The 27,708-nt window shown below is 43.6% G+C and overlaps 3 protein-coding genes across 6 annotated transcripts in view; all 3 read right to left on the reverse strand.

Moving 5' to 3' along the window:
* Positions 1-11,178, reverse strand: part of slc16a10 (solute carrier family 16 member 10) — a 426,623-nt gene extending 415,445 nt beyond the window's left edge. For both annotated transcript variants that reach the window (XR_009930979.1, XM_062467919.1), the window contains exon 1: positions 10,704-11,178. Coding sequence is in view for 1 of the 2 variants with exons in the window: in XM_062467919.1 (XP_062323903.1) it covers positions 10,704-11,037 (334 nt within the window). In the remaining variant the exon portion in view is untranslated. The remainder of the gene's footprint in view (positions 1-10,703) is intronic.
* Positions 11,179-11,565: 387 nt separating this feature from the next.
* On the reverse strand, positions 11,566-14,402 carry rpf2 (ribosome production factor 2 homolog). 2 transcript variants are annotated; one of them, XM_062467948.1, is made up of 10 exons: positions 14,244-14,402; positions 13,809-13,941; positions 13,686-13,723; positions 13,535-13,574; positions 13,322-13,403; positions 13,143-13,219; positions 12,920-13,019; positions 12,686-12,758; positions 12,420-12,564; positions 11,566-12,088 (listed from the first exon to the last, which is right to left on the reverse strand). In XM_062467948.1, exons 1-10 carry the CDS (start codon positions 14,264-14,266, stop codon positions 11,909-11,911), a joined length of 891 nt encoding a protein of 296 aa, XP_062323932.1. In that variant the 5' UTR covers positions 14,267-14,402; the 3' UTR covers positions 11,566-11,908. The 2 variants fall into 2 exon arrangements, with proteins under 2 accessions (XP_062323932.1, XP_062323931.1); XM_062467947.1 differs by having other exon boundaries at positions 12,686-12,788.
* A 2,815-nt stretch (positions 14,403-17,217) lies between these two features.
* On the reverse strand, positions 17,218-27,423 carry amd1 (adenosylmethionine decarboxylase 1). Of its 2 annotated transcripts, none has more exons than XM_062467945.1 (9): positions 27,109-27,423; positions 24,153-24,239; positions 22,372-22,498; positions 22,165-22,267; positions 21,942-21,984; positions 21,264-21,408; positions 20,969-21,061; positions 20,709-20,864; positions 17,218-20,595 (listed from the first exon to the last, which is right to left on the reverse strand). In XM_062467945.1, the coding sequence occupies exons 1-9, from the start codon at positions 27,216-27,218 to the stop codon at positions 20,452-20,454; spliced, it is 1,008 nt and encodes a 335-aa protein (XP_062323929.1). In that variant the 5' UTR covers positions 27,219-27,423; the 3' UTR covers positions 17,218-20,451. The 2 variants fall into 2 exon arrangements, with proteins under 2 accessions (XP_062323929.1, XP_062323928.1); XM_062467944.1 differs by having other exon boundaries at positions 21,189-21,408.
* Between the last annotated feature and the right edge of the window lie 285 nt (positions 27,424-27,708).

Genomic DNA, 27,708 nt, shown 5'->3' on the forward strand with positions numbered 1-27,708 from the left:
TGGCAACTGCTTAAATTTGAACTACACATTTTGTACTTTGTAACAATAGCTGTTGTATCTAAAATTTTTTGTTTTCTAATGGGGGCAAAAGAAAATCATGTTTTTTTATTATTTAACCCTCGTGCTGCCTTCGGGTCACATGACCCAAAGGTTCATAACGAACCATCGTTGTGTTTACCCAATTTTACCCAATACAAAAACAAATACAAATAATTTTCTTTTAACCTTCGCAATGTGGGGGGTCTGAGACAGCCCAACGGTTAAAAGAAAATGCTTCACTTTGTTTTTGTATGCGGTAAAGTTGTCGCAATACGACGGTGGGTCACACGGCTGATGGGTCAGAACGACCCGAAGATAACACAAGGGTTAAATGCAAATGCAAACATAGATATATATTGAATATCGTAAACATTTTGACAATATGGAGATTTTTTTTGATATATCGCCCAGCCCTGGTCCTAATGCATTCAAGGATTAATGGGGCCCGTGAAGATGGCGGTTGCAGTGTTTCAAAAAAGAAAATCTCACCAGAAGTCGCAATTGGCTTTAAGAAATAGATTACGTAAATCCAAACCAATTACACGTTGGCTACAATTACAATTATTTTGCTGCTGCTCAACAACGAAAACGGAGATTGCTTAAGTTGTGGAAAGTCGTTTGATTTGTTGCTAGTCGCTAGATTAAAACCAAAATGGTCAAAACTGAAGGTGAAAAGTTGGTAAATTGGCCACACTGGGCGGTTTCTGGGAACTAACTAAAATGAGTGAGAAATAAGGTATGTCGGTAAATCACTGGCTTCAAACTAAATGACCTCCTCCCCTTCCGGGTCCCTCCCCCATCTAGAACTCGGTTCTGCATCATCAGAAGCTCACATGGAAAGGGGTCATGAATCACTAGACTAGAGAACTCCACCAACCTAAACTTTAATGAATGTCCAGGTGTGCAATGAATCTCAAATAAACACAGAATTCAGGGCAGAACACATGAAAACAAGCCACAAAATGTTTGCATGTCTTAAATTTGATAACATAAGTGGGTTAAATGTACAAAAGAGAGGGTTTATGATACCGATCTCCTGTATCTACTTCACACAAAGGGGGTTAACCTTACAAATAGCTAGCTACTGAATTGTTTAAACACAAAGTATGTATCCATCCATCCATCCATCCATCATCTTCCGCTTGTCCGGGGGTCGGGTCGCGGGGGCAGCAACCTAAGCAGGGAGGCCCAGACTTTCCTCTCCCCGGCCACTTCCACCAGCTCTTCCTGGGGGACCCCGAGGCGTTCCCAGGCCAGCCGAGAGACATAGTCCCTCCAGCGTGTCCTGGGTCTTCCCCGGGGCCTCTTCCCAGTGGGACGTGCCCAGAACACCTCACCAGGGAGGCGTCCAGGAGGCATCCTTATCAGATGCCCGAGCCACCTCAACTGGCCCCTCTCGACGCGGAGGAGCAGCGGTTCTACTCTGAGCCCCTCCCGGATGACCGAGCTTCTCACCCTATCTCTAAGGGAGAGCCCGGACACCCTGCGGAGAAAACTCATTTCGGCCGCTTGTATTCGCGATCTCGTTCTTTCGGTCACTACCCACAGTTCGTGACCATAGGTGAGGGTAGGAACGTAGATCGACTGGTAAATAGAGAGCTTCGCCTTTCGACTCAGCTCCTTCTTCACCACAACGGACCGATGCAGAGCCCGCATCACTGCGGACGCCGCACCGATCCGCCTGTCGATCTCGCGCTCCATCCTTCCCTCACTCGTGAACAAGACCCCGAGATACTTGAACTCGCTTGGGACAAGATCTCCTCCCCGACCCGGAGATTGCACTCCACCTTTTTCCGGTCGATAACCATGGCCTCAGATTTGGAGGTGCTGATTCCCATCCCAGCCGCTTCGCATTCGGTTGCGAACCGCTCCAGTGAGAGCTGGAGGTCACGGCCCGATGAAGCCAACAGGACCACATCATCCGCAAAAAGCAGCGACCCGATCCTGAGGTCCCCAAACCGGACCCCCTCAACGCCCTGGCTGCGCCTAGAAATTCTGTCCATATAAGTTATGAACAGAATCGGTGACAAAGGGCAGCCCTGGCGGAGTCCAACCCTCACCGGGAACAAGTTCGACTTACTACCGGCAATGCGGACCAAACTCTGGCACCGGTCGTACAGGGACCGAACAGCCCCGATCAGGGAGTCCGGTACCCCGTACTCCCGGAGCACCCCCCACATGAGCCCCCGAGGGACACGGTCGAACGCCTTTTCCAAATCCACAAAACATGTGTAGACTGGTTGGGCGAACTCCCATGCACCCTCCAGAACCCTGCCGAGGGTATAGAGCTGGTCCACAGTTCCACGGCCAGGACGAAAACCACATTGCTCCTCCTGAATCCAAGGTTCGACAATCCGACGGACCCTCCTCTCCAGCACCCCTGAATAGACTTTCCCAGGGAGGCTGAGGAGTGTGATCCCCCTAAAGTTGGAGCACACCCTCCGGTCCCCCTTTTTAAAGAGGGGAACCACCACCCCGGTCTGCCAGTCCAGAGGCACTGTCCCTGATGTCCACGCGATGTTGCAGAGTCATGCCAACCAAGACAGCCCTACAACATCCAGAGCCTTAAGGAACTCCGGGCGGACCTCATCCACCCCAGGGGCCTTGCCACCGCGGAGCTTTTCAACCACCTCGGCGACCTCAGCCCCAGAGATAGAAGGGCCCCCCCCAATGTCCCCAGACTCTGCCTCCACGTCGGAACGCGTGTTGGTGGGATTAAGGAGGTCTTCAAAGTATTCCTTCCACCGATCCAGGACGTCCCCCATCGAGGTCAGCAGCGCACCATCCCCACCATATACAGCGTTGACAGTGCACTGCTTCCCCCTCCTGAGTCACCGGATGGTGGTCCAGAACCTTTTCGAAGCCGTTCGGAAGTCATTCTCCATGGCCTCCGGTTTTTGCCTCCGCGACCGCCAAAGCCGCATTCCGCTTGGCCTGCCGGTACACATCAGCTGCCTCTGGAGTCCTACCAGCCAACAAAGTCCGATAGGCAAAGTATGTATGTTACAAAGTATGTATGTTATTTCATTTAACAGATGAGGCAACATTACCACACCAATATAGACTGAAATCTTAATCTAACAAACCCTAACAGGTTTAGGTGTTATGGACTATCAGCCGCAGTCCTTGATGTGCTTGGCTATGCTACTACTATAAGGCTGCATGACTTAGGATATTGCTAAAGCTACATGACATAGGCTAACCCTAAAGCTAGTCTTTGGCAGCAGTGTCCACAGGGCGCCTGCCTCTGTCCGGACTCAAAGGTTTGATCTGAGCCGGTTTTGCAGCTTGACGGTAACAAACTGGCCCGACTCCAGAGCTTCCCCACAGGGCAGCACACACCTCAGGGCCCTGTGGCACAGTCAACTCAGGACAGACCGGCCAAGGCTGTGGGGCCCAGACCCAGTCAAGCTCCATGCAGAGGAAGTAATGTCAGCCCACAGCTCACAGTCTATCTGGCTGGGCCACAGCAACATAGCCTCAACCCCATCAGCCAGCAGCCATCTCTCATTAGGATAATCAACCAGACTAATTTAGACCCAATGACCCTCTGTGCAGGGCTCTAAGACTGTATTGTACAGCAGTGTAAGATGCCCCAGTATGTCTGTCAGTGTGACAGAGAGTGTAGGCTTGGTGGCTGCTGACTTTGCCAGTTTGTAGCGTAGCCGGTATCCAGAGATGGATAAATGGTAGGGTTAGGGTTTGCAGGTTTACCACACAGCTGCTATAGCGCTTGATTGGCATGACTGGCATGCTTGGCACGTAGCTAATTTCTCATGTCTCCTGATGGGGTTGTCATGTGACATTACTGCAACACGGAAATAACTCAGCTACCTGGGTTGCTAACCCTCCACAAATTAAGTGGAGGGTTAGTAGGAGTCAGGTGGCTGAGCGGTGAGGGAATTGGGCTAGTAATCCAAAGGTTTCTGGTTAGATTCCCGGCAGTGAAAAATGACATTCTGTCCTTGGGCAAGGCACTTCATCCTACTTGCCTTGGGGGAATGTCCCTAAACGTACTGTAAGTCGTTCTGGATAAGAGCGTCTGCTAAATGAAATAAATGAAGTGTTCAAAACCATCCGACACACTTAAACACTAATTAGCAGGAGTAAAGTAGTATGCTAATCTATGCTGTTACCTGGACAGCTTGGTTTGACAGTGACCAAATACAAAGACACCTCAGCTGGGAGTCCTCTTAAAAAGATTCTTGTTCATTTGAAAAGGAGCCAACATTGAGGTTCTGCAGAACCCTGGTGGAATGCTGAACCAGTTTTGACACTTTAGCCTCTCTGATCGAGCGTCCTTTCTTTTCCAGGACTTCCAATTGCCCTCTTGTCAGCTCTGTCCTTTGTGATGTCAAGCATTAAAGAGAAAAGCCCCAGTTATGTCGTTACCACAGCTCCACGCCAGCAATTACACAAATAATTAGAGCAATGGCTGGTTAATCTCCTGGACCGCCCGGAGGACCTCAGTACCCCACCACACATCTGGCTGGAGTGGACAAAAAGACTACAACACCAGTCGAACTTCATTTCCCAGAGTCCCTGGATGGAAGTCATTACATCAGGCTGATCTCTGTGGAATTGGGTTTGGACTGTGGATGAAGTAGAAACTGGGAGCCTTGAGAACACACTGCTCTGGACACAATTCAGCTTTCATCTCGAACACCTGCTCACTTTCAGGGCGCCTGCTCATGCCACAGGAAGTGAAGGAACGCAGGGGTGCTGAGATGGTGAAAAAGTACAAAGGGTTCCCGATAGTAAGTCACGATACGCAGCGAAAGGAAGGAAAAACAGATCTGAATTTGCTTGGCGAGCAAAAGGCCCCATGTGTAACATGTTAAATGGGAGTCCTGTGAGAAGGGGGAGGGGCTGCACAGGGCTGATGGTGATTGGGTAGTTTCCTTCCCACCTCTTTTCAAGCATACAACAAAATGGCGGGAGGCCAGCATTCACGCATGTTTTTCATTTAGGCTTTACCCACTTTCGCCCGAATCTGTGTTCCAAATGGTTTTGAACAATGTGACATTGCAAATCCTCACATAGGCCTAGATCCAACTGCTTCATCCATCTCAGATCTGCCATGACCTTTTTTTGAATGAGTTTACTTGTGAGAAAACAAAAACATTTAAACACACTGGGGTTCAAGGATAATCTAGAAAATACCCTGTTTGCTGTTGTCATGTCCGACGACAGCTGGTTATTTCTGGATTCCCAACTCTTGATTCCTGGCAAACAGAGAGATAAATCTCTGAATGAAATATAAGCTGGCAGTCGAACGTAAGGACACATGCACAGATGGTTATCTGAACATATGTTTATTCGAAAGTGTTGTCACTTCCTTAAAAATAAACAGAAATGATATACCAGCTCCTACACATCGGTGTGGATTAGCTTGATGAGCTTGTTTGATGATCTAACAAAAAAGCTATGAGATGTAGTGATGTGGTTATCTATACAGGGACAATGTATTGTTATGGTTTGGCTCTAGGAGGTTTTATTTACAGCTTTTATGTATCTGTTTCCTACCCCCTCAGGCTATGGGCTGATGGTGTCACGACCACGCAGACAAACAGTTGGTTGTTCCTGCTTCTGTTGTGTGCCATGCGAGCTCTGAACACTGCCAGCATGTTTACCTTCCCCTCTGCTTTATCTTCCAACAACCTTCACCCAAGCCCAGTGTCAATCTTCCGTGAGACAGAGATTAAATGCGCTGTCAATCATTAACAGTTGTCTGCTTGCAGATAATCGTTTTTGGCGTCCACGTGTTGTTTTACTATTTTTTCCATTCTTGCATTTAAATATATATATATTTTTTTTAAACCTACCTTGGTTAGACATGTCTACATATCTGAGGCAGTAAATATTTTTAAGAGACATTAAAGCCATTAAAACCAAGAGACCAGTGAAGCCACAGGTTACCAACTATCTAACCAGTACTGGAATGAAGTTGTGTATACGTGAATAAACCACAATGTGATATAGAGATACAATCAGTCGATTAATTTAAAAACAATGCTCGCTCCCTTCATGAGATACAGATGTATTCTCTTTAATCAGACGTGGTGGTGTTTTTCTCTTCAAGATCCCGCCATGGCCTGTAGAGACCAGAGCTAGACCCCAGGAGAAGACCTCAGAGTGTGGGGAGAGGAAGGACTTCCCCTCATCCCCCTATTTCTTGGTTCCCCTGGGTTTTCCCGTGTAGTCCCTCAACTGTCACTCAGATTAGGGATAAACCCCACTAGACAGATGAGCAGATTATTTTTAGGAAGTGCACATTGTGCTAGCATGTGGGATTATCTCAAACGTTCATCCAGATCCTGTGATGCAACACATCTCACCTGTTTCCTCGCTTGCAAATGCTCAGGAAACGGTTTATTACTTGAGTTCAGTGAGGGGTGCTTTGTGCATGACTTGTTAATGTGTAAGGCAGCAGTGTCTTTCAGCTGCACACATCTGAGTAGATATTTTGCACTCTGATCTTGCATCATAACTGCCGTTTTTATTCAAGACCTGTAGCTATACCGTACTCTCCCATGTTTAGGTGATTATTTGCAGCAGATGACACCTCAACATTGTGGCCCAATTAGATCAGTCAGACCTCTGACACCATATGCAGTCAAACTCAGTCAAAGCAATATTTAAAAAATATATTTTTTGCCTAACTCCCAGAGATTGGTGTCAATTTCACGTCCGGAGACAAAAACACCTTTTTTCAGCTTCATCTCTTTCCCATGTTTTACTTCATTAGCTAGTCAAACACTATAAAGAATCGGAGTTCCCTTTTTGTTCCAGCAGATGGTTACTTCAGATTCAGAAGTTCTGACAGACTGGTCAGGAACTTTGAACTTTGCACTCAAATGGCTCAAAGTTGTGTTTCTTTTTTTTACAGCTGCTCTAACGCTAGGCTCCATGGGCAAAGGGCTTTTATGGCCGGAAGCCTAGGAACAACCCCATTTGGACCCATCTGTTAAGGGACAAAAATGAGCCCATTACACAGATGTGAAGGCCAGGGAGTTGGCAGGGGGCCAACCTGATGCTCCCCACCCCAGCATCCTGGACATTGATTGGCTGATTAAGGCCAACCCTGCCAGACTTCCGCCTATGGTGTCTGCACAGTCAGTCAGGAAGGTGGATGTACACTGCCAGGGTCAAATCATCTAGACCTGGGGACCAGCTGTAGGAGTGAAAAGGTGAAGTCACTGTTGCAGAATTCCAGGCTACTAACTGTTTTGACAGCACCAGTGTAATGTGCACTGAAAGCCTTTTTTTTTTTTATACTACATTAATCTCTTAAATCACAAAGCAATAAAAACTCAACAAATGGGTCTACCTACTATTTTAACACTGCGGCACGACGTATGTCAAATCAGTGAGTGAACCACTCGAGACCAACGAACAGTCGTAAACAGCAACCCTGAACTAACACCTAAAAATAGCCAAACGGAGTGGCTTAAGTGGTCTCTATACACATGAACTGTTCGTTCAGGATCCAAATGGGGTCACCAAGGGAACAGGTGGGAAGGAATGAGGTCCAACTCTGGCAGATTTCACTCAATTCATGAGTGATTAATCGTAAGCAGGCAAAACAAATTACTTTGCGCTTGGAGGATTATAGGCTACAAACAGCGTAGTGGCCAGCTCTCTGATACACCAATATTGATTTTGAGTGAGGCGCTTTTCATTCAGGCACATTCTTGACCCTTAAAGTTACACCATGATTCAGTTATGGTATCAGATTTTGTGCGGCATGATTGCCAAAATTCTTTTCATAAATGCTCTCATAGTGAACCTGCTGTGATCTGCAGCCTTCTTCTTCAAATGGAATGCTTTGTACAGGAGTAATGGAAACCAACAATTGAAAACATAGCTGCTGTCCATGGTTTCTGTTTCTGTTTTTCACAATAGCATCTAGACAGCTCTCTTTCCTTGATGTACCCGTCATCGGATCACCGAGGTCCCTCCACATGCACTGTCCCCTCATGGCTTTCACCACCAGATTAGCTAATAATAATTTGTTTATTCTGCCAATTGGGCAGGCTGAATAGGCATCAAGTGGCGGCCATTTTGTTTCCACCAGGGGGCGGGCAAAGATTAAAAGGCCCTACCACTGTCCCCCGGGAGCGGGGGTGTGCAGGGACTGTACTAAAAGCCCAGATCCTGAAGGGGGGTTATTGAGGTATGACGGGTTGTGAGACATTTGAGGGGCATTACATGCCATGACAAGTACTAGTATATGTGGGTTTCAACTTTCCTAACTGGCTTCTATGTGGCCCCGTGGAAATGACAAGTGGCAACTTTTACCTAGCATTCGTGGGAACTCGTAGCTGGTTGCACACCACTTTGTAAGATAACAGGGGATAGCCCATAGCAAGCTTGGACATGTGCTAGGTTTTTGTGCTGCTAGCATTTTAACACCTGTTGTATTTGACACATTCTCCAACAGAAATACTTCAAGGGAATCTCAAAATGAACATGTTTCTATTCTCACTGGCATAGTCTGTATCATTTTATAGTCAGAAATTAAGTATCAACCCTCTGCTAAATTAAACAGACTCTGATGTAAACTTGATTGACCTAAATACCCGTTTAACCCCATTAAACCCAACAAATTGTATTAGCCCGAATAAATGATTATAGTGTGATGTCATCATGGGTAGCATGAAGCCAAATATACTTTTCCATGCCCTTCATGTTGTTGTGAGAGTGAAACCAGCACACTTTGTCTGGGATTGCAACTTTCAGACTTACTCAATTCTGCGTCTGATTCCTGGAGTGTGCCAGATGCGATCCAACCGTTCCCCAATCTGAGATGAAGCTCTTAACATGTCATCTCTTTCTTTCCTATGCTAAAATGACTCACTGTACCCCAAATTACATTACATTTAGTCATTTAGCAGACGCTCTTATCCAGAGCGATTTACAGTAAGTACAGGGACATTCCCCCGAGGCAAGTAGGGTGAAGTGCCTTGCCCAAGGACACAACGTCATTAGGCACAGCCGGGAATCGAACCGGCGACCTTCTGATTACTAGCCCGATTCTCTAACCGCTCAGCCAACTGACTCCAAATGTTTATACATTTTCACACAAACCTCTACACAGTTTCCCTCTCAAACTATTTTAACATGAGTCCCAACTCCCCTGTCAAACTCAACCGTTTCCTTTGTAAACAACTCGATTTGCCAAATTCGTCATTATATAGATGTTGTTCTATCCTAAGAAAACAATGTTTATTTAAAGTACACAGGATTGATAGTCCATTTCTAACTTTATTTTCTTAACAGCCAGTAACTGAATCTCATGAAACAAGAGTCTACAGTCTAGAGATGATAGGGCCAGTCCAACACTACGCCTACATCTACTATACCAATAGACAGCAGGAACTATGATCCTTCAAGAAGATTCAAGACTGCTGGGCTTGCCAGTCTAATCAGGTCTACGATCCTTTCAACCTTGCCATGCCAGACTTTCCTCTACACTTCAACTTCTTCTAGACTTCCTGTCAGGTTAAGTGGCATTTGTTCAACAAAACATGTTCATACTTAGATGTTCTCCAACTGGCATGTCTGCTGTCACTTCACCTCATGCTCACAACAGGAAACACAGGAGTCAGAGGTGAAGAGGACAGTAGACTTCCTTCTCTGGGAATTGTTTGAGAAAAGAATGAGTGTTTACTGATTTCAAGTCCAACTGATGGAACACATACGACACTAACAGGACATCGGCTGTCTGTCAGTCGATGTAACAGTCTTTGAAAAATGTTTATATGAAGTGATATTTTAGCTTATGTTAATGATATGTAAATGGAATGTGACAAGTGAACTAGGTCTATACATGTTGTAGCCACATTCACCATTATGTACATTTATCTGCACTGCCCAGACCATGAAGTCACACAGACAAATATTTGTGTTCCCTGTCTTCTGGCAGGAAGACACCCATGGCCTAGTTCGAGAGTAATCAGCTATAAATTGACCTCCGAGACACACGAGGACACATCCTAGTGCAGGGAATTTAGATGTGGGGTGACAGCTGGAAACGTTACACTGATGCAATCCTTATGACAAGGCATTGGCCTACACCCTATGCCAGTCCAGTAAGGGACTTGTTGATTTTCTGTATAAAAAGGCTTGATTAGTCACAGAGAGGATTTTATAGATCTTGAGGCGTTTATGATTCATCATATACATAAAATACGACAATGTCTGACTGATACTCGTCCAGTCTGGTTCTTTTGACTGGGCATTTAAACTAAGTCATGCAGGTACAATAGATAGATTAAGCTAGGGTTACCCCATATGGAACTGTTAAACTTCTGGGGTTTACCAATTTGAGGAGGCAGTCATTGACTTAAAAACTCACACCATGTTTGGCTAGTGTCTCAATGAAAAATGTGGCATGCTTTGGGTGGTTGCATGACTAAGATTTGGGCTGTTAAATATCACTAACTTGTATTTCTTGTGACATGAATAGATTTCCTTCATTATTTGTGCATTTAGGATATGCACATTGTCGTTTCTTCTTGACTCGACAGCCATTCAGGAAGTGCGAGATTGTTGTATTCCGTTACTGTACAGAGAAGTTTCACATGCTGTGACGGTTTGCCGCCTGGACTAGCCAGTAGCCTACAGTATTCCTAGCTCCACGTGTAGATTAGCCTACTCACCTGTTTTGAACCTGAGGTCTTCGTCTTCTTCCGAGCCAAATTCTTTGAGAAGGGAAACGAAAAGGATGCCGAATGCGTTCTGGATTCCAAACACCGCTCCGTTGCACCACATAGCAGCCAACATCACCACCCATCCCCAGCCACCTTCAGGGGGCTCGAACTCTGGCTCTGCTGCAGCTTCGGAGGATTGCTCCTGTAGGTTACCTTTGCTTTCCCCGTTTTCCTTCTTCTCCTCCTCTGTGTCTTCTAAACGTTTGTCCTCTGACTGCATCTCGCTCTTTTCTGCGACCGAGTCTTTAAGTTCATTTTCGATCATTTTGTTACCTTCTGTCATTTCTTGCCGGTCTCACAATGTGTAAGTTGACAGCTCTTGAAAGTCGTATTTTATTTAAATACTGATTATATTCATATGTTCACAAATTTGTCTTGACACAAATTTTAAGATTATGCCCAAACAAAGAATTGCTCTAAATTGAACACTCATCTGCAGCGATGTAATATCTCTGGCTTTTGCCTACACTGTACTCAAGCCAGGCTTGCAATATTGTATAAATAGATACCGTAGAGGCGGGACATGGCAAGATTCGCCGGTTCCAGTCTCTGATTGGCCACGTCACTCTGCACATTTAAATACTGTGACTACGTTTTTCTACTGAGCAATTTAAGTTTCTGCTAAACGTAGGCTACACAGCAAAGACCGACGAAGAGAAGTTGGATACGACACAATATACTATGGTGAAGCTAAATTAGTAGTGTACTGAACAAGTATTTATCTCCCTAAAATTCACCTGGTAAATTAGTCAACCCTAGTCAACGTTTTTCAAAATATTATTTGCCAGCGACCTCTTCTGTACAAAAACGGAACCGGTTTCTTGAGGTGAAAATTACCATTCATTAAAGATTCAATCGAAGACTATTGTTCAAAAGAAGTCAAATGGAAAGTAAAGTACAGAAGAAAAAAAAATACATGCAAGGCTAGCACGTCATGAGAAATTAACAATAAACATTAATATGTCCCAGTTAGCATTTGACATTTTCGGCAAGAAATACTTGCAGGAATGCCACATTCTTTGTCAGGACAAGACCTGACATGAGAAAGTGTATACATAGGAAATCTCGCAAACCAACAAAAGGATCACTGAAATTATTGGTTCAACAATACAACTTTCAGATAGGGAGTCGTCAAATTATAATAAACATTGACTTCATTCGTCAACTTTGACAGCTTCAGCAGGCTGTGCCTCAACTTCAGCCTTGGGACCCCTCCTCTTCCTCAGACCCTTCATCTTGCGTGTCTGCAACTTGCCCAGATCCTGCCTCTGCATGTGCAGCCGACCATACTTGGTACCAAAGACATCGTGAGATATATTCTTCTTCTTCTTGGGCTACAAAATAAAACAAAAAAAACAATGCATCAATGCCTAAGTAATTTACATTTAGTCATTTAGCAGACGCTCTTATCCAGAGCGACTTACAGTAAGTACAGGGACATTCCCCCGAGGAAAGTAGGGTGAAGTGCCTTGCCCAAGGACACAACGTCATTTTTTGCACTTCCGGGAATCGAACTGCCAACCTTCTGATTACTAGCCCGATACCCTAACCGCTGAGCCACCTGACTCCCTAAGTAATTATCCTTTCCACACGAATAAAACGATAGAGTTCACGTAAATAAAACGTTCACCCTCCAGCTGGAAGATGTTGGCTTGAACTACAAACCTTCAGAGCCTTGGGCTGTCTGTGGGCCTTCTTGTACAGGTCATCTGATGCAAGGTGTGTTCTTCTCAGGACAAAGTCAAAGGACGGTCCAATCTCCTCCAGCTCAATCCTGGGAGTCCGACACCCAGACTTCTTTAACAGAGATCTGGAGAAAACAGACTTTACATGATCGTTTGGCATTTCTACAATGGGAAAAGCTTGTGTTAAGATTTCACAGTATATAATTGCGCTATTGATTTATGGTTATTAACAAGAAGTAGTCATACCTATAGCTGCGCATGTAAATTTTCCCCTCTAGAGCAGTGAAGTGCAGTACATGCTCCAAGCCAGCAAGGCGAACTGTGGGCACAGCAGGACCTCTGAAAAAATCTATAAAACACATCAATAGAGAGAAGGAAATGAAAACATTATTCACATTGAACAGCAGATTAGCAACAGTCAAACTGAATGTCGGAGGACATGTTTCAGATTGTTTTGCTTGGAGTTACTTAAAATCAAACCTGTAAGTAAACTCTTTAGGCGTTTGTGCTCATTGTCTGTTTCGAATGAATCTCCTGCAAACACCAGCATTGGTTTTGTTCCCTCTGGACATTTGCTGGTCTGAAATCCACAGGAAACGGTAAGACAAATAAATGGAGCAACTTCCTGGTCAGATCGAACTGAACCGTAGCATGTAAGTCAAACAATTCAATATCAACTCCTTTGTCTCGCCAGAACATTCACCTTGATGTCACTCAAGGAAGCATACTTCTCAATTCCAAGCTCAATCATATCCAGCACATGAAAGTCAAACAGACGACCTGAAAATGATAACAAAACGAAAACAAAATCAATAATCTATTCCCTTTCCTTCCAACCACAGCTCTTGTTCAATAAATGCATTTTATTGTTTTAATACTTACCAAATATGAGATTATTAGGGCGCTTTTTGTTGTGTGAGCCAAATAAAAATAATGAGCTATCCGTTTTCTTTGAAAAGAATTCCTAGGAGAGAATATATAAAAACATAACTAAGATCCTTTTGTTTTTTTTTACCAGTTAACTGGATGGCTTTTCACATATGCTGGACTAATAAATTAACCAATGAACAAAATGCTTAATGGTTGCTAACTAACCAGTGATGTCGAGTCTTCAAACGGCCTGGTTATATTTTTCCTGTAAAAAAAAAATGAGCAAAAATATTTTGCTTAAATAATCTTTATAGCATCAATAATTTCAATTTAGCTTGATATAGCATCAGTACACGTTAATATCCAAATAACGTACTTTTTATACAACACGGAATTCGGTTTCTTCAGTGCATACTGTAAGAGACAAGAAATTATTTAGTCTTAATCCAAACAGTACACATACTCAAATTTTACTGATGGGTATAGTGGGGTCACCTACAATATCCTTTAGTGCTTGTGAAACGGTCAGATTAGCATTCCCTCCTTTCATTATCATAGCGTTCTTGACATTCTCCGTCAACTTGGGTGCTCTGTTTTCCAGGAAGCGCTTAGAACGCTTGTTCTTTGGTTTTCTGTGCAGAAACAGAACACACACGTAAGTAACGGTACGTTTGTAATTGGTGACGCTTGTTAATTGACATGGTGGTGGGAGACATTACAGAAGCAGAGGCCTCAGTAGCGAGAAAATTAGAAGAAACGATTGCCAGCTTTATCTGTGACTGCAGACAGAAACCAATGCATGCCCCAGTTAGCGACAGCATTTTCTGTTACCTAGCAAGTACATAGCGTAGCTAACAAACAGTCATGTAACTTACGATGGATACTTTAAAGGCAAGCAGAGTGATTTTGTGAGTAATATACATGTCAAACTTACATTACTCCCCCGATCTGTGTCATTTTGGAATACTTTTCGTGGTCTGCCGAGTTAAGCAAGATGTATTGACTCCACGTGAATACAGAACACGGGAAGCGCACATTCTTGTCGCAGTTCTATGTACGTCACATCCGAAACTGTATGACCAAAAAAAAAAGAGCACATGCTCACCAGCAGATGGACCCAGGGACTGCCTTTGTGAGTCATTATGGCTCTACTATATTTAAGATAATTGTAATTTACTTAGTATTCTTTGTATACGTTCAAATAATTCATAAGTTGGATGAAATAAGAATCAAGATGCTTTGCCACATACTGTTTTATAACAGAAACTTTCTTGCTATTTCCTAATCAAAACGTGTACTGAACGATAGTTTTTCATGCCTTCATAGTTCATTGAAATAGGAGTGAGATACCTTTTATTTACATATTGTTGGCATCATTAATACGAAATCGGAGTAAACCACTTTTTCCCCACAGAAATCTACAACTTTATTCCCGTTCTAAATGTAGATAAAATTCGCGTAGCCTAACTAAAACGCTAGCCTGAAAACTTGAATGCCTGAAATACTTAGTATTTCTTTATTTACTATTAGTATAAACGTTTTACTAATGCCTTGAATGGGCCAAGCTAAGGCATTGGTTCAATTCGTGTTCACTGTAGGATATTTATAACATGTTTCAGATCAGAGTACAATTCTTTATCCACTTGCCTGTGATGCTGCGCCGATCAGTCCCCCAGCCCTGTGGCTACCTCTGCTTAATTTTACATTTACCAACTCTGACCCAAGTTGAACACTGGATTTCGGTGTTTCAACACCCATTGACACTTCCCTGTTGCATGACTATGTTTAACCTATGTTCTGCACCTCTCTTTCACCAACTGTCTCTGGAGGGGGGGGGGTCCCTCACAGAATAGCTCCTCCCAAGGTTTCTTCCATTTTTTCTCCTCTAGTGAGTTTTCCCCTCGTCTTCCTTGAGGGTTTAGGTTGGTTGAGGGGCAGGTGAAATCAGTTTCATATTCGAGATTCAACAGACATTCATATTCGTACCTCCGTTCAGGCTCCGCGTCATATTTAGGGACCGGGGTAAAAGAGTAGACAGTCAGAATGTTTCTTCAATATCTTTGTAAAAAATGAACATAGAAAATTAAAACCTGTTGCACATTCTTCTACTACTAGCTGACCAAGTTGTCCAAGCTTTGGTTTGGTGATAAAGTTGATTATTGATTAACCTATAGCCGATAAATAAATAAAAACACCAATATTTCAGTATTTCCTCAATAACTTTGTCAAAAATGAACATAGAAACTTCAGACCAGTTTCACATTATTCTACTCCTAGCTGACCAAGTTGTCCAAGCTTTGGTTTGGTGATAAAGTTGATTATTGATTAACCTATAGCCGATAAATAAATAAAAACACCAATATTTCAGTATTTCCTCAATAACTTTGTCAAAAATGAACATAGAAACTTCAGACCTGTTTCACATTATTCTACTCCTAGCTGACCAAGTTGTCCAAGATTTGGTTTGGTGATAGAGTTGATAATTGATTACTCCATAGCCAATAAATCAATAAAAACACCAATATTTCAGTATTTCCTCAATAACTTTGTCAAAAATGAACATAGAAACTTCAGACCTGTTTCACATTCTTCTACTCCTAGCTGACCAAGTTGTCCAAGATTTGGTTTGGTGATAGAGTTGATTATTGATTCTATGTTCATTTTTGACAAAGTTATTGAGGAAATACTGAAATATTGGTGTTTTTGTTGATTTATCGGCTATGTGTTAATCAATAATCAATTTATCACCAAACCAAAGCTTGGAAAACTTGGTCAGCTAGGAGTAGAAGAATGTGAAACAGGTCTGAAGTTTCTATGTTCATTTTTGACAAAGTTATTGAGGAAATACTGAAATATTGGTGTTTTTGTTGATTTATCGGCTATGTGTTAATCAATAATCAACTTTATCACCAAACCAAAGCTTGGACAACTTGGTCTGCTAGTATTAGAAGAATGTGCAACAAGTTCAAAGTTTCTATGTTCATTTTTGACAAAGATATTGAGGAAACACTGAAATATTGGTGTTTTTATTGATTTATTGGCTATGGGTTAATCAATAATCAACTTTATCACCAAACCAAAGCTTGGACAACTTGGTGTGCTAGGAGTAGAAGAATGTGAAACAGGTCTGAAGTTTCTATGTTCATTTTTGACCAAGTTATTGAGGAAATACTGAAATATTGGTGTTTTTGTTGATTTATCAGCTATGTGTTAATCAATAATCAATTTATCACCAAACCAAAGCTTGGACAACTTGGTCAGCTAGGAGTAGAAGAATGTTAAACAGGTCTGAAGTTTCTATGTTCATTTTTGACAAAGATATTGAGGAAATACTGAAATATTAGTGTTTTGTTGATTTATTGGCTATGGGTTAATCAATAATCAACTTTATCACCAAACCAAAGCTTGGACAACTTGGTCAGCTAGGAGTAGAAGAATGTGAAACAGGTCTGAAGTTTCTATGTTCATTTTTGACAAAGATATTGAGGAAACACTGAAATATTGGTGTTTTTATTGATTTATTGGCTATGGGTTAATCAATAATCAACTTTATCACCAAACCAAAGCTTGGACAACTTGGTCAGCTAGTAGTAGAAGAATGTGCAACAAGTTTTAATTTTCTATGTTCATTTTTTACAAAGATATTGAAGAAACATTCTGACTGTCTACTCTTTTACCCCGGTCCCTAAATATGACGCGGAGCCTGAACGGAGGTACGAATATGAATGTCTGTTGAATCTCGAATATGAAACTGATTTCACCTCGGTGTTCTATGGGCGTATGTGAAGCCCTCTGTGACATTGTTTGTAAAAAGAGCTATACAAATAAATGTTGATTTGATTGAGACATAATAGTTTAATGGCGAGCCTCTTGAGAAAATGAACACGATATCACCCAGAGAAAAGAGCAATCTTTTATTGATTTATTTAAGCATCTAGCTCATAGTACAGATATATTTAGCACATCTTGACCATCAAAAGAAGAATAGCAAAAGAATTAGAACAGCAAAGTTTTTCTTCGGTACATCCTGATACATCCTGCAATGTTATCCGCGCTCACATTATGGGGAGGTTTTTGACTTCCCCATTCGACCAAACCTTCCAAAAGGTTTTTAGAGCGGGGAAAGACGAAAACACCACGATCCAATTAGCTCTCAAAAAGGTCACCCTCAATTTCAGAAACAAAAAAACGTTTGGAACACTGGTTTAACAACAAATATGGACAATAAACAAAAATTAGGATTGGTCCGCAGCACAAATGCATTCCTTACAAAAATGTTTTGTAAAAATCGAATTGCCATTAAACTGCAAAAAATGCATTTAAGTGTATAATATATATAAAAAGCAATGTTCCAAACCAACAACATGACTACACACTACCCAGGTCATAAATTCTAAATATGACTTTGTCCCAAGTACCCAAATTTAACTTGTGAAGTGCTGGTGAAAATCTTCAAATCTGTCACTAAAAGCCCCTGGCACACTGACAACTGACCACATAAATGGAGGCATTTTAAATGACTTACTGCCTTTCAGGTAAGGACACTGAACAAAAGTTGGTCCTCGGGGAAAAAATACTAAACCACTCCAAAAGCCACACCAGACATACTGGAGGGAATCAATTCCAATTGTCAACTCTGCCTAGAATCCTAACAGGAAATGTGTTTAGGGTACATACAAGTTCTGTAGTCCACTAGTCAGAATTTTTTTTGACAGCCCAATCATAATTATTCTGCCGTAATGTGATCAGCATTTCTCAATGTTACAGGTGCTCTTTTTAACAGCTTGATGTTCCACTCTTAAAGTGTTTGTGTGTGTGTGTGGGGGGGGGGCAAGGGGCACCCCCCCGTAGACAACCTCAGTAGTGCTGAAGGCAGAGCATAATCGTTTGTGTTATAATTTTTTTTCTACAGTAAATTTTTTTAACAATATTTCATTTCAACTCCAGCTCTGTCTGCAAATGAAAAATCAATCTGCATTCTCTGGCAGGGGAAGCATCATGAAAGTTACTTAGCAACAGCCAAAGGAGAAAACTAATCTTCAATATATCTATATCAAAAGCGTTTTCGATGAGCCAAAGGTAAAACTGTCAGAGCAGTAGAATACGACCTGCCTTCAGCACTGCGAGAAGTCAACACAAGTGAATCCCATCCCCAAACGAAAAGAATGTTCAATAAAACAATCAGGATGCCTTAGTTCCATCTACATTTTAGCTGAAAAAACAAAAAGGATGATGAAGCACATTGACCTACTTACACAGGAGGAACAGATTGCAGCACACAACAGTGTCAAGCAACATAGCACTAGTAGTCACATGCAACAGTGTCACAGGGTCTTTCCCTCGCTGAACAAAGGGCATTGATGGTACTCCAAAAAACTGCAATGGAGTCACATTTTGGACCAATTCACTGCAAAACGTCTGTGCACAATAAAATTAATAAAATGGCAGTTTATGCAACAGTTATGTGTGGAATGATCCGGGATCACCCTGGCATGCTCAGATCAGAGGGCCTCCATTGTGTGAATACCGATTTCTGTATAGGGGGGGAAAGAGAGAGAGGATGTATATTGTTTGGAAAAAGAAAAATGCTTTGCTGGGCAACACTAAGCAAAGTGTCTGATTCATTATTTCCCTTTCAGGGCCACATGGTGCAGCCAGGGGAGCCGGTCTGTCAAGCATGGTTCTGGGGCCAGCTGACAGTCTCACTTTGTGCAGGGAGACCGGCTGGGCCCAGGGACAATGGCTACCATGCTGGACGGCAGAGGGCTTTGTCCTGACCCACACCACAGAAACATGCGGACTGGGTCTCCTCCACGCTCATACATTCAGATAAAGCCCTGGACGAGTTCTCTAGAGACCTCTACATTCTGTGTTGGGAGGGACAGGTTTTTTTTGTAAGATATTTTTGGTTGGAACTCTGCCTTTATTATTAATTTCTGACAGATGGTGTGCTTGGATAGAGCGCAGGAAATTCAGGGAGGGGGGATGACATGCGGTAAAAGGCCTGGGCAGGATTCGAACTCAGGCTGCCACGGTGAGGCCTCAACCAGCCCGGTGAGCCACTGGGGCACCCAGAGACATTCAGTTTGGATTCAACCCAATTCATATGAATGTGTAAGTTCAGTGTGACAATGGCTGGCAATTCCTACACCCAATGATTCTTGTTCATACAGCATGCTGTAAGAGCAGCCTGGGTATAAACAATAATGTGCACATTACACATTCCATATGAATCAGCAGCAACCACAAGCCTTAAATGATTTATGTATGTCTGGTTAGCTGAGACTCAAATCCTGTCTTTTTGTGAGAACATTAAAAAGATAAATGAAGGTGGAGGCATGGCTAGTTAAGCTGGGTGGGTTCTGAACCATTTACAGCACTGCACCAAAGACTCACGAAAAACAGGAATTCCTTAGGCTCCAGTGCAGTTTACAGCCGTAAGAAACCAAATCACATTGACCAGTTAACCTCAAACCATTTGTCTGGTAGTGCAACACTCAACAGAAGTATGGCATTTTTTTCTCTTTTTTTAAAACAACGAGTCAGTTAAATGGTTTGTTGACATTACGAATAATGTTATGGCCAAAAGCTAATCTGCTTTATAACATTAATTGAACACAAATTCGTTCAGACATGAGACAGAAGTTTGCTTGGCACAGCAGAAAAAATATTAGTTCTTAAAGTGCGCTGTAAGGGAAAGGCTACGGTAAACCCAGCGAAGGTACGAACTGATCTGAGCATGTCAGGGCCCTGGCCTAGTGGGCTCTGAAGCCTTGTCTGTTGGGGATGAGAGGAGAGACCTGCAGGAAGGGGCTGCTGTACTGTGCACGGGGGGCATGGGTGGACAGCCTCAAACAGAGCGTGTTTAATTCCTCTACATGCACTTCAAGATCACAGCAAGAGTGAGCTAGAATATCTAAACAGAGAAAAGAGCTTTCATGCAAGAGATCTAAGTCATAGGTACAACAATGCATACATTTCAAACGGGAGGTTAAACTAGGGCCGGAGGCCTTTTCAGAACCGAGAGATCCAGAGCAGCGGAGGGGGGAAGGGGTTCTCTCCGCTGGGGAAGAACTCCGGCCGTGGGGGAGGAGCCCGGCACGACCGCCTTTCTTCTTACGCTTTTTTTTCATTTTCAACTCTCAACTCTGCTGGTTCTGCTGGCGGTTCTTGGCGTAACTGGTAAAGACAAAATTGTAATCGTTGAATTGGGCCAACTGGCGATCAAGGCGCTTGTATCCCTCGAGTTTCTGGGCGGAAGTAAAAACACTGCGACATTTGGAGCTCTGTGAAGAAACGAGAAGGAGGAAAGAACCTGGTTAGAATATACAAGCAGAGACGTTTGGTAACATTCCAAACACCCGCAGGAGCATCCTGGCAGTTGCCATATCTCTTATACCTGGTTCACGAAAAGCGTAGTCACAAATTTTCCAGGCTTAAAGACGTCTACAACTTTGCGGACCAAATCATCGTAGGACGTCTGGGAGAGGTTGGTTTCGAAGCTGACGTAGGAGAACTCTGGCTCTGGAGTGATGTGGATCGTCCAGTAAGTTCCCTGAGGGGCCAAGATTTGCAAATGACAGAAATCAGTTATTGAAGGACTTAAGGTTTACTGCCGGAGGCTTAGCAAGACGACAACAACAATTTAGACAGACTTACGTCAGTCTTCATTCCATTCATTGAGTATCCACAAGGGTTGAACATGGTAGCATCTATCACAGAACCTGGTATCAGGTCACGAATTCCACTCATCTATGGTGGAGACAGACCAGACAGCTTGATAAGAAAACACGCATCACATACCACTGGAGTCCACTCCAAGCAAATGAATCAATCACTGCGGATCAGTGACAAAATGATATGGTCATTCTCAACTCACGCTGCCCATAGAAGTGTCCCCTTTCTCATCACGAAGAAAGGAGCAAGAGATAGTAGAGTTAGTAGTGGGCCTTACACGAGTGACATCATTTGCAGAAACACCGTCTTTCATGTAGAACTGGTCCATAACCGCTGGATCAAGGTCACTCATCAGAACTTCCAGCGTCTGATCCGCATGCTTGTTCTCCCAGAACTCTGGCAAATCCAAAGTAAACAGATACCTGGAAGACAGACCGGAGGGAAAACCTGAACTTGACTGAGGACAGCACCGTGGCTAAACGTCTACATCAATGTCCTCACTACCCCTCATACAGAGCTGAGGTCATGTGAGGGGGTCACATGGCTGAGCGGTTAGGGAATCGGCTTATTAATCAGAAGGTTGCCGGTTCGATTCCCGGCCACACAAATTACATTGTGTCCTTGGGCCATGCACTTCACCCTACTTGCCTCGGGGGGGAATGTCCCTGTACTTACTGTAAGTCGCTCTGGATAAGAGCGTCTGCTAAATGACTAAATGTAAAATGACTAAATGTAATGTATAACGCTTACCTGTGGAAAAATCCATACGTGACAGCCAGTAGGAAGAAATGGGGACATCGAATCTGAACAATTTTTAGTTTGCGGTTGTCAAGTGTCTGAGCTCCCTCTCTCTACCCTACTTGCCTCAGGTGGAATGTCCCTGTACTTATTGTAAGTCACTCTGGATAAGAGCGTCTGCTAAATTCCTAAATGTAAATGTGTTTGGTGAACTTACCAGCAATCAGAATTCAAACGTCCCATGCAGTAGGCTGCTCCATCTAGGGTGGGGAGGAACATGTCACCTTCTCTGTTCCAACACTATGATGCCTCTTAATAAACAAACTGTTTTGACAGCACAGATTGTGTGGCTCACCCCACCTCTGCTCCTACCACCAATCACAGCCCACTTTACAACTGCAGACAACCAATCAGGTGCAACGTTTCTTCTTTATACTTACTTGGGAAAATCTGGTTGAGAAATTCCACTTCCTCCTGGAAGTTTCGATGAGGGAACTCCTGATGTGTAGGCTTCATGAAGTTCTTGCGAGAATAGAAGAAATTCTGCAGGTAGAAAAGGTGCAGGGTTAAAAACAGACCCCACACACACACCAGTGCTTCCCCTACCATTATATTAGGCCGCCCCCCCCTCCCGTCGCATCACTCACCTCGATGGCGTCGAAGCCGCAGTATTCCCTGGCAAGTTCCAGCAGAGGTACCAGTGCTTGTAGTAAGAGGGTGGTTCCACATGTCTTCAAAATGAAGCGTCTCTTGGAGACAAACATGCTACTCTCACTGCAGGAGGAAGACAAACGCAGGACAAGACGGGTCAGACCAGTAGCTCAGATGTATAAAATGAAACGCCTCGCTGGGGCAACCCGCTACAATGAAAACATCCGTCACTAGAGCGTTATTTACAAGCCAAACAGGCTAGTCCGCTTAAGACACTGACATTACAGGCAACGACATCAAGACCACTGATAACACTTACCGCTCATTCAATAGGGTACACTTAATCAGCACACACTCTAACAGCTTAGAGTAGTCTGCTCTGAGTCTGGATGACTTGATATACTTTCAATAGCAGCCAGAAGAGCACCAAGGTATTAAAATGCGATCGCAGGCCTGGCACTGTTGAGCATTTTTTTGTTATTAAACCCCATAACAGACTTGGCACGTCTGCCCATGGATTGATGTTTGGTTTGATTATTTATTGCGCACTTGTAGAGAAATGTGTGACGAACTTCACCTGGATTGGCATCAGCCTAGGGAAACGCTCCTACCGAGACATTGTCATCATGCCAAACCTGTTACAAGACCGTTAATACACACCCATCAATAACAAGACTTCACGAGGCTGATGGCAGCCCCACCCTGACCCACAGCCGAGAGTCAACACAGGAGATCCCTCGCTGCTGCCGACGGCTCTGACTCAGCGCTGGGCCGTTGCCATGCCGACGTACGTGTCGACGGGGGAAGCGGCTCTCCCCTGTCCGTTCTCTCCTCAGCCTCGTCAAGGTCAGCGGCATGGCAACCAGCCTCTAACAGGCCTCCTCCAATCAGCCTCGTGAAAACAAACATCTCCTGGTGCTCTCTAAGTCCATAACCCTACATCTACAGACTATAATACAAAGGAAGCAACTGCCAATATAAATCACGTGATACTAGGGGTGTAACAATATATCGCAACACAAATTGTTTACAATATGTATCGTAGAGTTATGGCAATATTTTTACAATATGACGTCCGTTTGATCCTATTGGTTGAGCCGCCAGCACGCAATCTACTCTGCACCTGGGTCATGCGTGCATTCACAGAAATCACTTGAACTGAGTTAACTAAATTGTATGTACAACAAAGAATTACTGAAAATGTTTAATGTTTAGGAAATAAATCTTTAGTGAATTTCAGTATAATTAAAAATGTTGTTCAAAATATCGTGATATGTATCGTATTGTACACCCAGTATCGTGATACGTATTGTATCGTGAGCTGAGTGTATCGTTACACCCCTATGTGATACCATATCATTTTCTGTGCATTGTGTGCGAGACAACTTATACATAGGAACATAGGATGTGGACACAGTTACCAAACCCTGTCCCTATCCAGGTAATAAACCCCCCGATGCAAAACTGACGGTAGACTAGATGTACGGAACTTAATCAAACAGGTCTGCACATGGGCAGCTAAGCACACAGTTCAATTGGCTTTCATCAACAAAAGTTAGATAAGAGCTGGGTCATCTAGTGTGCAAATAGAGGCTGAGCGAGGCTGTGGCCTCTTCTCAGACCCAGCCCACAGGGGACAGAGGCCGGGGAAGTTTCCATGCAGCAGCAGAGCTGGTAACAACAAGATTACACCCAACCTGTCTAATCCCCTGCCCTGTCAGAAAAAGGGACAGAGGAGAGCTAAGGTGACTGAGATAAACATGGAAGCAGAACTCACCTGAGTATATAAGCTTCCTGCTTGTCAGTTTTTGTCACACTTATGATCAAACAGTGCACATTCTCCAGAAGTTTGTCCCACTCAAACCTGAAAAACAAAGAGATTTATTCAGCATGCAACACGAGCTTAACAAAGACATTGTTGTTTCATATTGCAGTCGCTGGATTCTATCGCGAAATCAGCAAACACTGGACTGATTGGATGAAACATCTAATGCGCAATTTCTCTCTCCAAGAAATGCTTTAGATCAGCCGCAGGAAAGCCATTAATCCCCAAGAAGACCCAGCGCTGTGCACTGACACTGGGTCCACCAGTCTGACATGCACTACTGCTTGGGTTAAAGCAGACAGGCTGGTAAAAAATAATGTGGTTCTTCTGCTTGACAACAGAGCAGGTTGCTTCTGCCCAGCCACCCACCCCCCCTCCCTCCCTCCCTCCCTCCCTCTCTCCGCAGCACTCAAGGACAGCTGCAGAAGAGGGGGCAGCAGAGTCTCATTACCACTCCTGCCTCGGAAGAGCAGTTCCTGTGAGCGTGTGCGGAGCGAGCCCCCATTATGGAGACGCCTGCTACAAGCTGAAGGAGACACGCCACTCGATAGGGAATTTGCTAGTGAGCGTTGCATAACCCGGAGACACACACACTGGCCACATGAATCAACCGCCCCTTTGAGCTGGCCGTGCTTCAACAAGCTAAAAAGAAAAGTGTTTAGTGACATTCCTGTCGAAACAGTCCAGGTGTGGAGGCACCAGGCCATTCAAGAGACCGGCAGGTGAAGGACAGGACAACACAAGCTGCTAAGTTGTATAATATAAGGTTAAAATGTCGGGGGGGGAAACAAATGTACACGTTTCTACATTCAAGATCTTATTCCTGAGTCTGTATGAATTAGTTACCACACAACTGAAGTGACAAGTTTTCTTTAACTACTTTAACATTTAACATGTCCCATATCAGAGGGACAGTGGAGAACCCTCACGTGAGAAACGGACACCATTTCTGGTGACTAACAGAGTCTCACTTTTCTCTGGCAGGGTGGCACTGGAGTCAAAGTCCGTAAACATATTGCCAAATCAAAAAAGGGGCACCTATTCAAAAATCTGCCACAAGTGGTGGATCAGAGAAAGTGACATGGCAGCCTCGGACCACAAAATGGTGAAACACTCAAGGAGGCTGACAACTGCTGCCAGCTAAGCTGCTCTCTAGCACTGAGAAAGTCAGTTAGGCGAAGGAGGGGTGCGTGTGATCAGTTCCAGATTTGTGAATCAGATGCCCTTGTGGACTTATTTGGACATTGGCAGACATCCAGTACCCCTGATCCACTAACACTGTCACTCTGAGCCGTTAATCTTCCCTGGCTGTAAATTAATACCACTTGTCATTCACCCCACTGGCCACACATCCTCGTTTTAAAAACCAGCTCTGCTGATAAATGTTCACCAGAAAAGCCAGGATTTCACTCTAGCTGACAGAGGAGGCATTGAACTTTGCCACAGAAAAGACTTGCCAGCTAGCAGGTCTAATCTAAATCGTTAGGAGTAAGGTCTAAGAACGCTTCCATCAAAAAGAGGATTCTAGATGCGAACATTTAAACATTAAACTACGGGTCTCGAGATAGTCTAGTAAATTTGAGTGTCTTCCATAATCAATAACTCATCGAAATGCAACCAAACTGACTAAACCTCCAACTTGGCAAATGCAAGATCTCCGACCAATCAGATGCCTTCTCCCCGGTAGACCAAATGAACCTCTCAAACTTCAACAGCAGCAATGTGCTCTGTGTGTACGAATACTACGTACTACTCAATAGTACGTCGTAAAAAAAAGAAGGCACACATTTTCTAGTGAAAGAAAAAGCAATCAATTTAACAACAGTAACTATCTTGACACTATGTATTGCCATGTTATCTTAGCCAGTAGCACTCCTTAATTAAACTATCGTTTACTATTCATTCATCATTATTGGGCCAAAACAAAAAGGTAAATACAAATGGCTGAAAATAATATCATTTCAGATTTTATCTGCAATGCAGAAGTTGTAAATCTTTCCTGACCATGACTGCCAATGCGGCATATTCGAAAACAACCGACCGCGACACTCAGGGAAAGCTCTCGTCTACCACATGCTAGAGAGGGCCCTCGTGCGTGACGCAGACTGTGAAATAGCCATCAGCTCAGTGTTTTGAAAGCTATATTGGAGGCTTATGAAGCGACAGCAAACTACGGATATCGAAAAATTAGATTAGTTTAGTATCACGTCGCAGTATACATGTATATAAAACACTATGAAATATCAGATCCTTCGACATGCGCAAGATAGCCGCGCTTGCGGTCAATAGCCTTATAAATTGACACTTGGATGTCAACCGAAAATGACTTACATTTCATCATGAGGATAATTTCATTGACTACTGTACCTAGCTAGTGTGCCATAAACACTACCCACTGACTAACGTTCAGCCACAGGTGACATGAGGGGAAAAGTAAAAGAATGAATGAACGAATGAATGACTCAGCTTCTTAGCCATCAACTAGCAGTGCAAGGGGTCGAATGTGGGGGGATGGTAAGCTAGCTGGCTAACGACATTAGCTAGCTAGCCAATTCGACTGGTAGGCTATGGCGACGCTAAAACTAGCTTGCTAAGCTAGCTCAGTGGGCAACGCTGGCTTGTAAGCACTGTTCCCGTGAGGTTTGACGACAGACGGCCAGCTGCATACCACGCGACAGACGTTTCGTAGCCGGATACTGACAGGAGGCCCGATGGGCTAAATAAAACCCGCATTACCCAGCTTACTCGTGCTATTCACTCAGCGTGAACGGTCAAGAATTATATTTTTACCCAGAAGAGATCTGACAGGTGACGTTCTCACTCACTTAAGACTACCTAGCTAGCTAGCTGCTAGGCTTCAAATATAAAAGTACGCATCACTGTCACGTCTATTTCTTTAAACACAAACCTCGGGATGGTGCGGAGGTCCCCGGTTCCTTTGGTCTCATCTTGTCTGGAGAACCACACCTCCAACAGCTTCTCGGTTCCCTCAAAGAAGTGTGCACCGTTCTCTTCCATCGTGAGACAACAGACACCAACAACAGAAATTAAACGTTGGTAACGTTCTCAACTTAATTAGTCCTTGCTTGATTGGTATAATTTATAAGTACAGTCCTTTAGCAGTCCAGGTGTAAATTCTTGGTTTTACCGTCTTCCCTTTTACAGAGAATACCGTGAGCGAGTGCTAGCTAATATCGCCGGCCATACTGTGTAGAGCACAGAATTCGTGGTGCGCAGTGGTTTTATTCACTAGATATCTTACGTCACTTTGAATTTACACCAATAGCACTAGCTAGCTCTTCTTCGTAGAACGTAGATTGGCTACTACAGCCATCCATTTTCTGAAGTAGCCAAACTCATGTGATGATACATTTAATTGGCTGCTGCATTGAAAGGTTTACATTTGTTTTTCAAATGCGCATTTTTATGATTTAACATTTTGATTGGAAATGTATCGTTCACAAGCAGATATAAATAGAAGCTAGAAAGAAATGCACTTGCAATGCAC

This window comes from Osmerus eperlanus, chromosome 8 (assembly GCF_963692335.1).
Source record: "Osmerus eperlanus chromosome 8, fOsmEpe2.1, whole genome shotgun sequence".
Classification (NCBI taxonomy): domain Eukaryota; kingdom Metazoa; phylum Chordata; class Actinopteri; order Osmeriformes; family Osmeridae; genus Osmerus; species Osmerus eperlanus.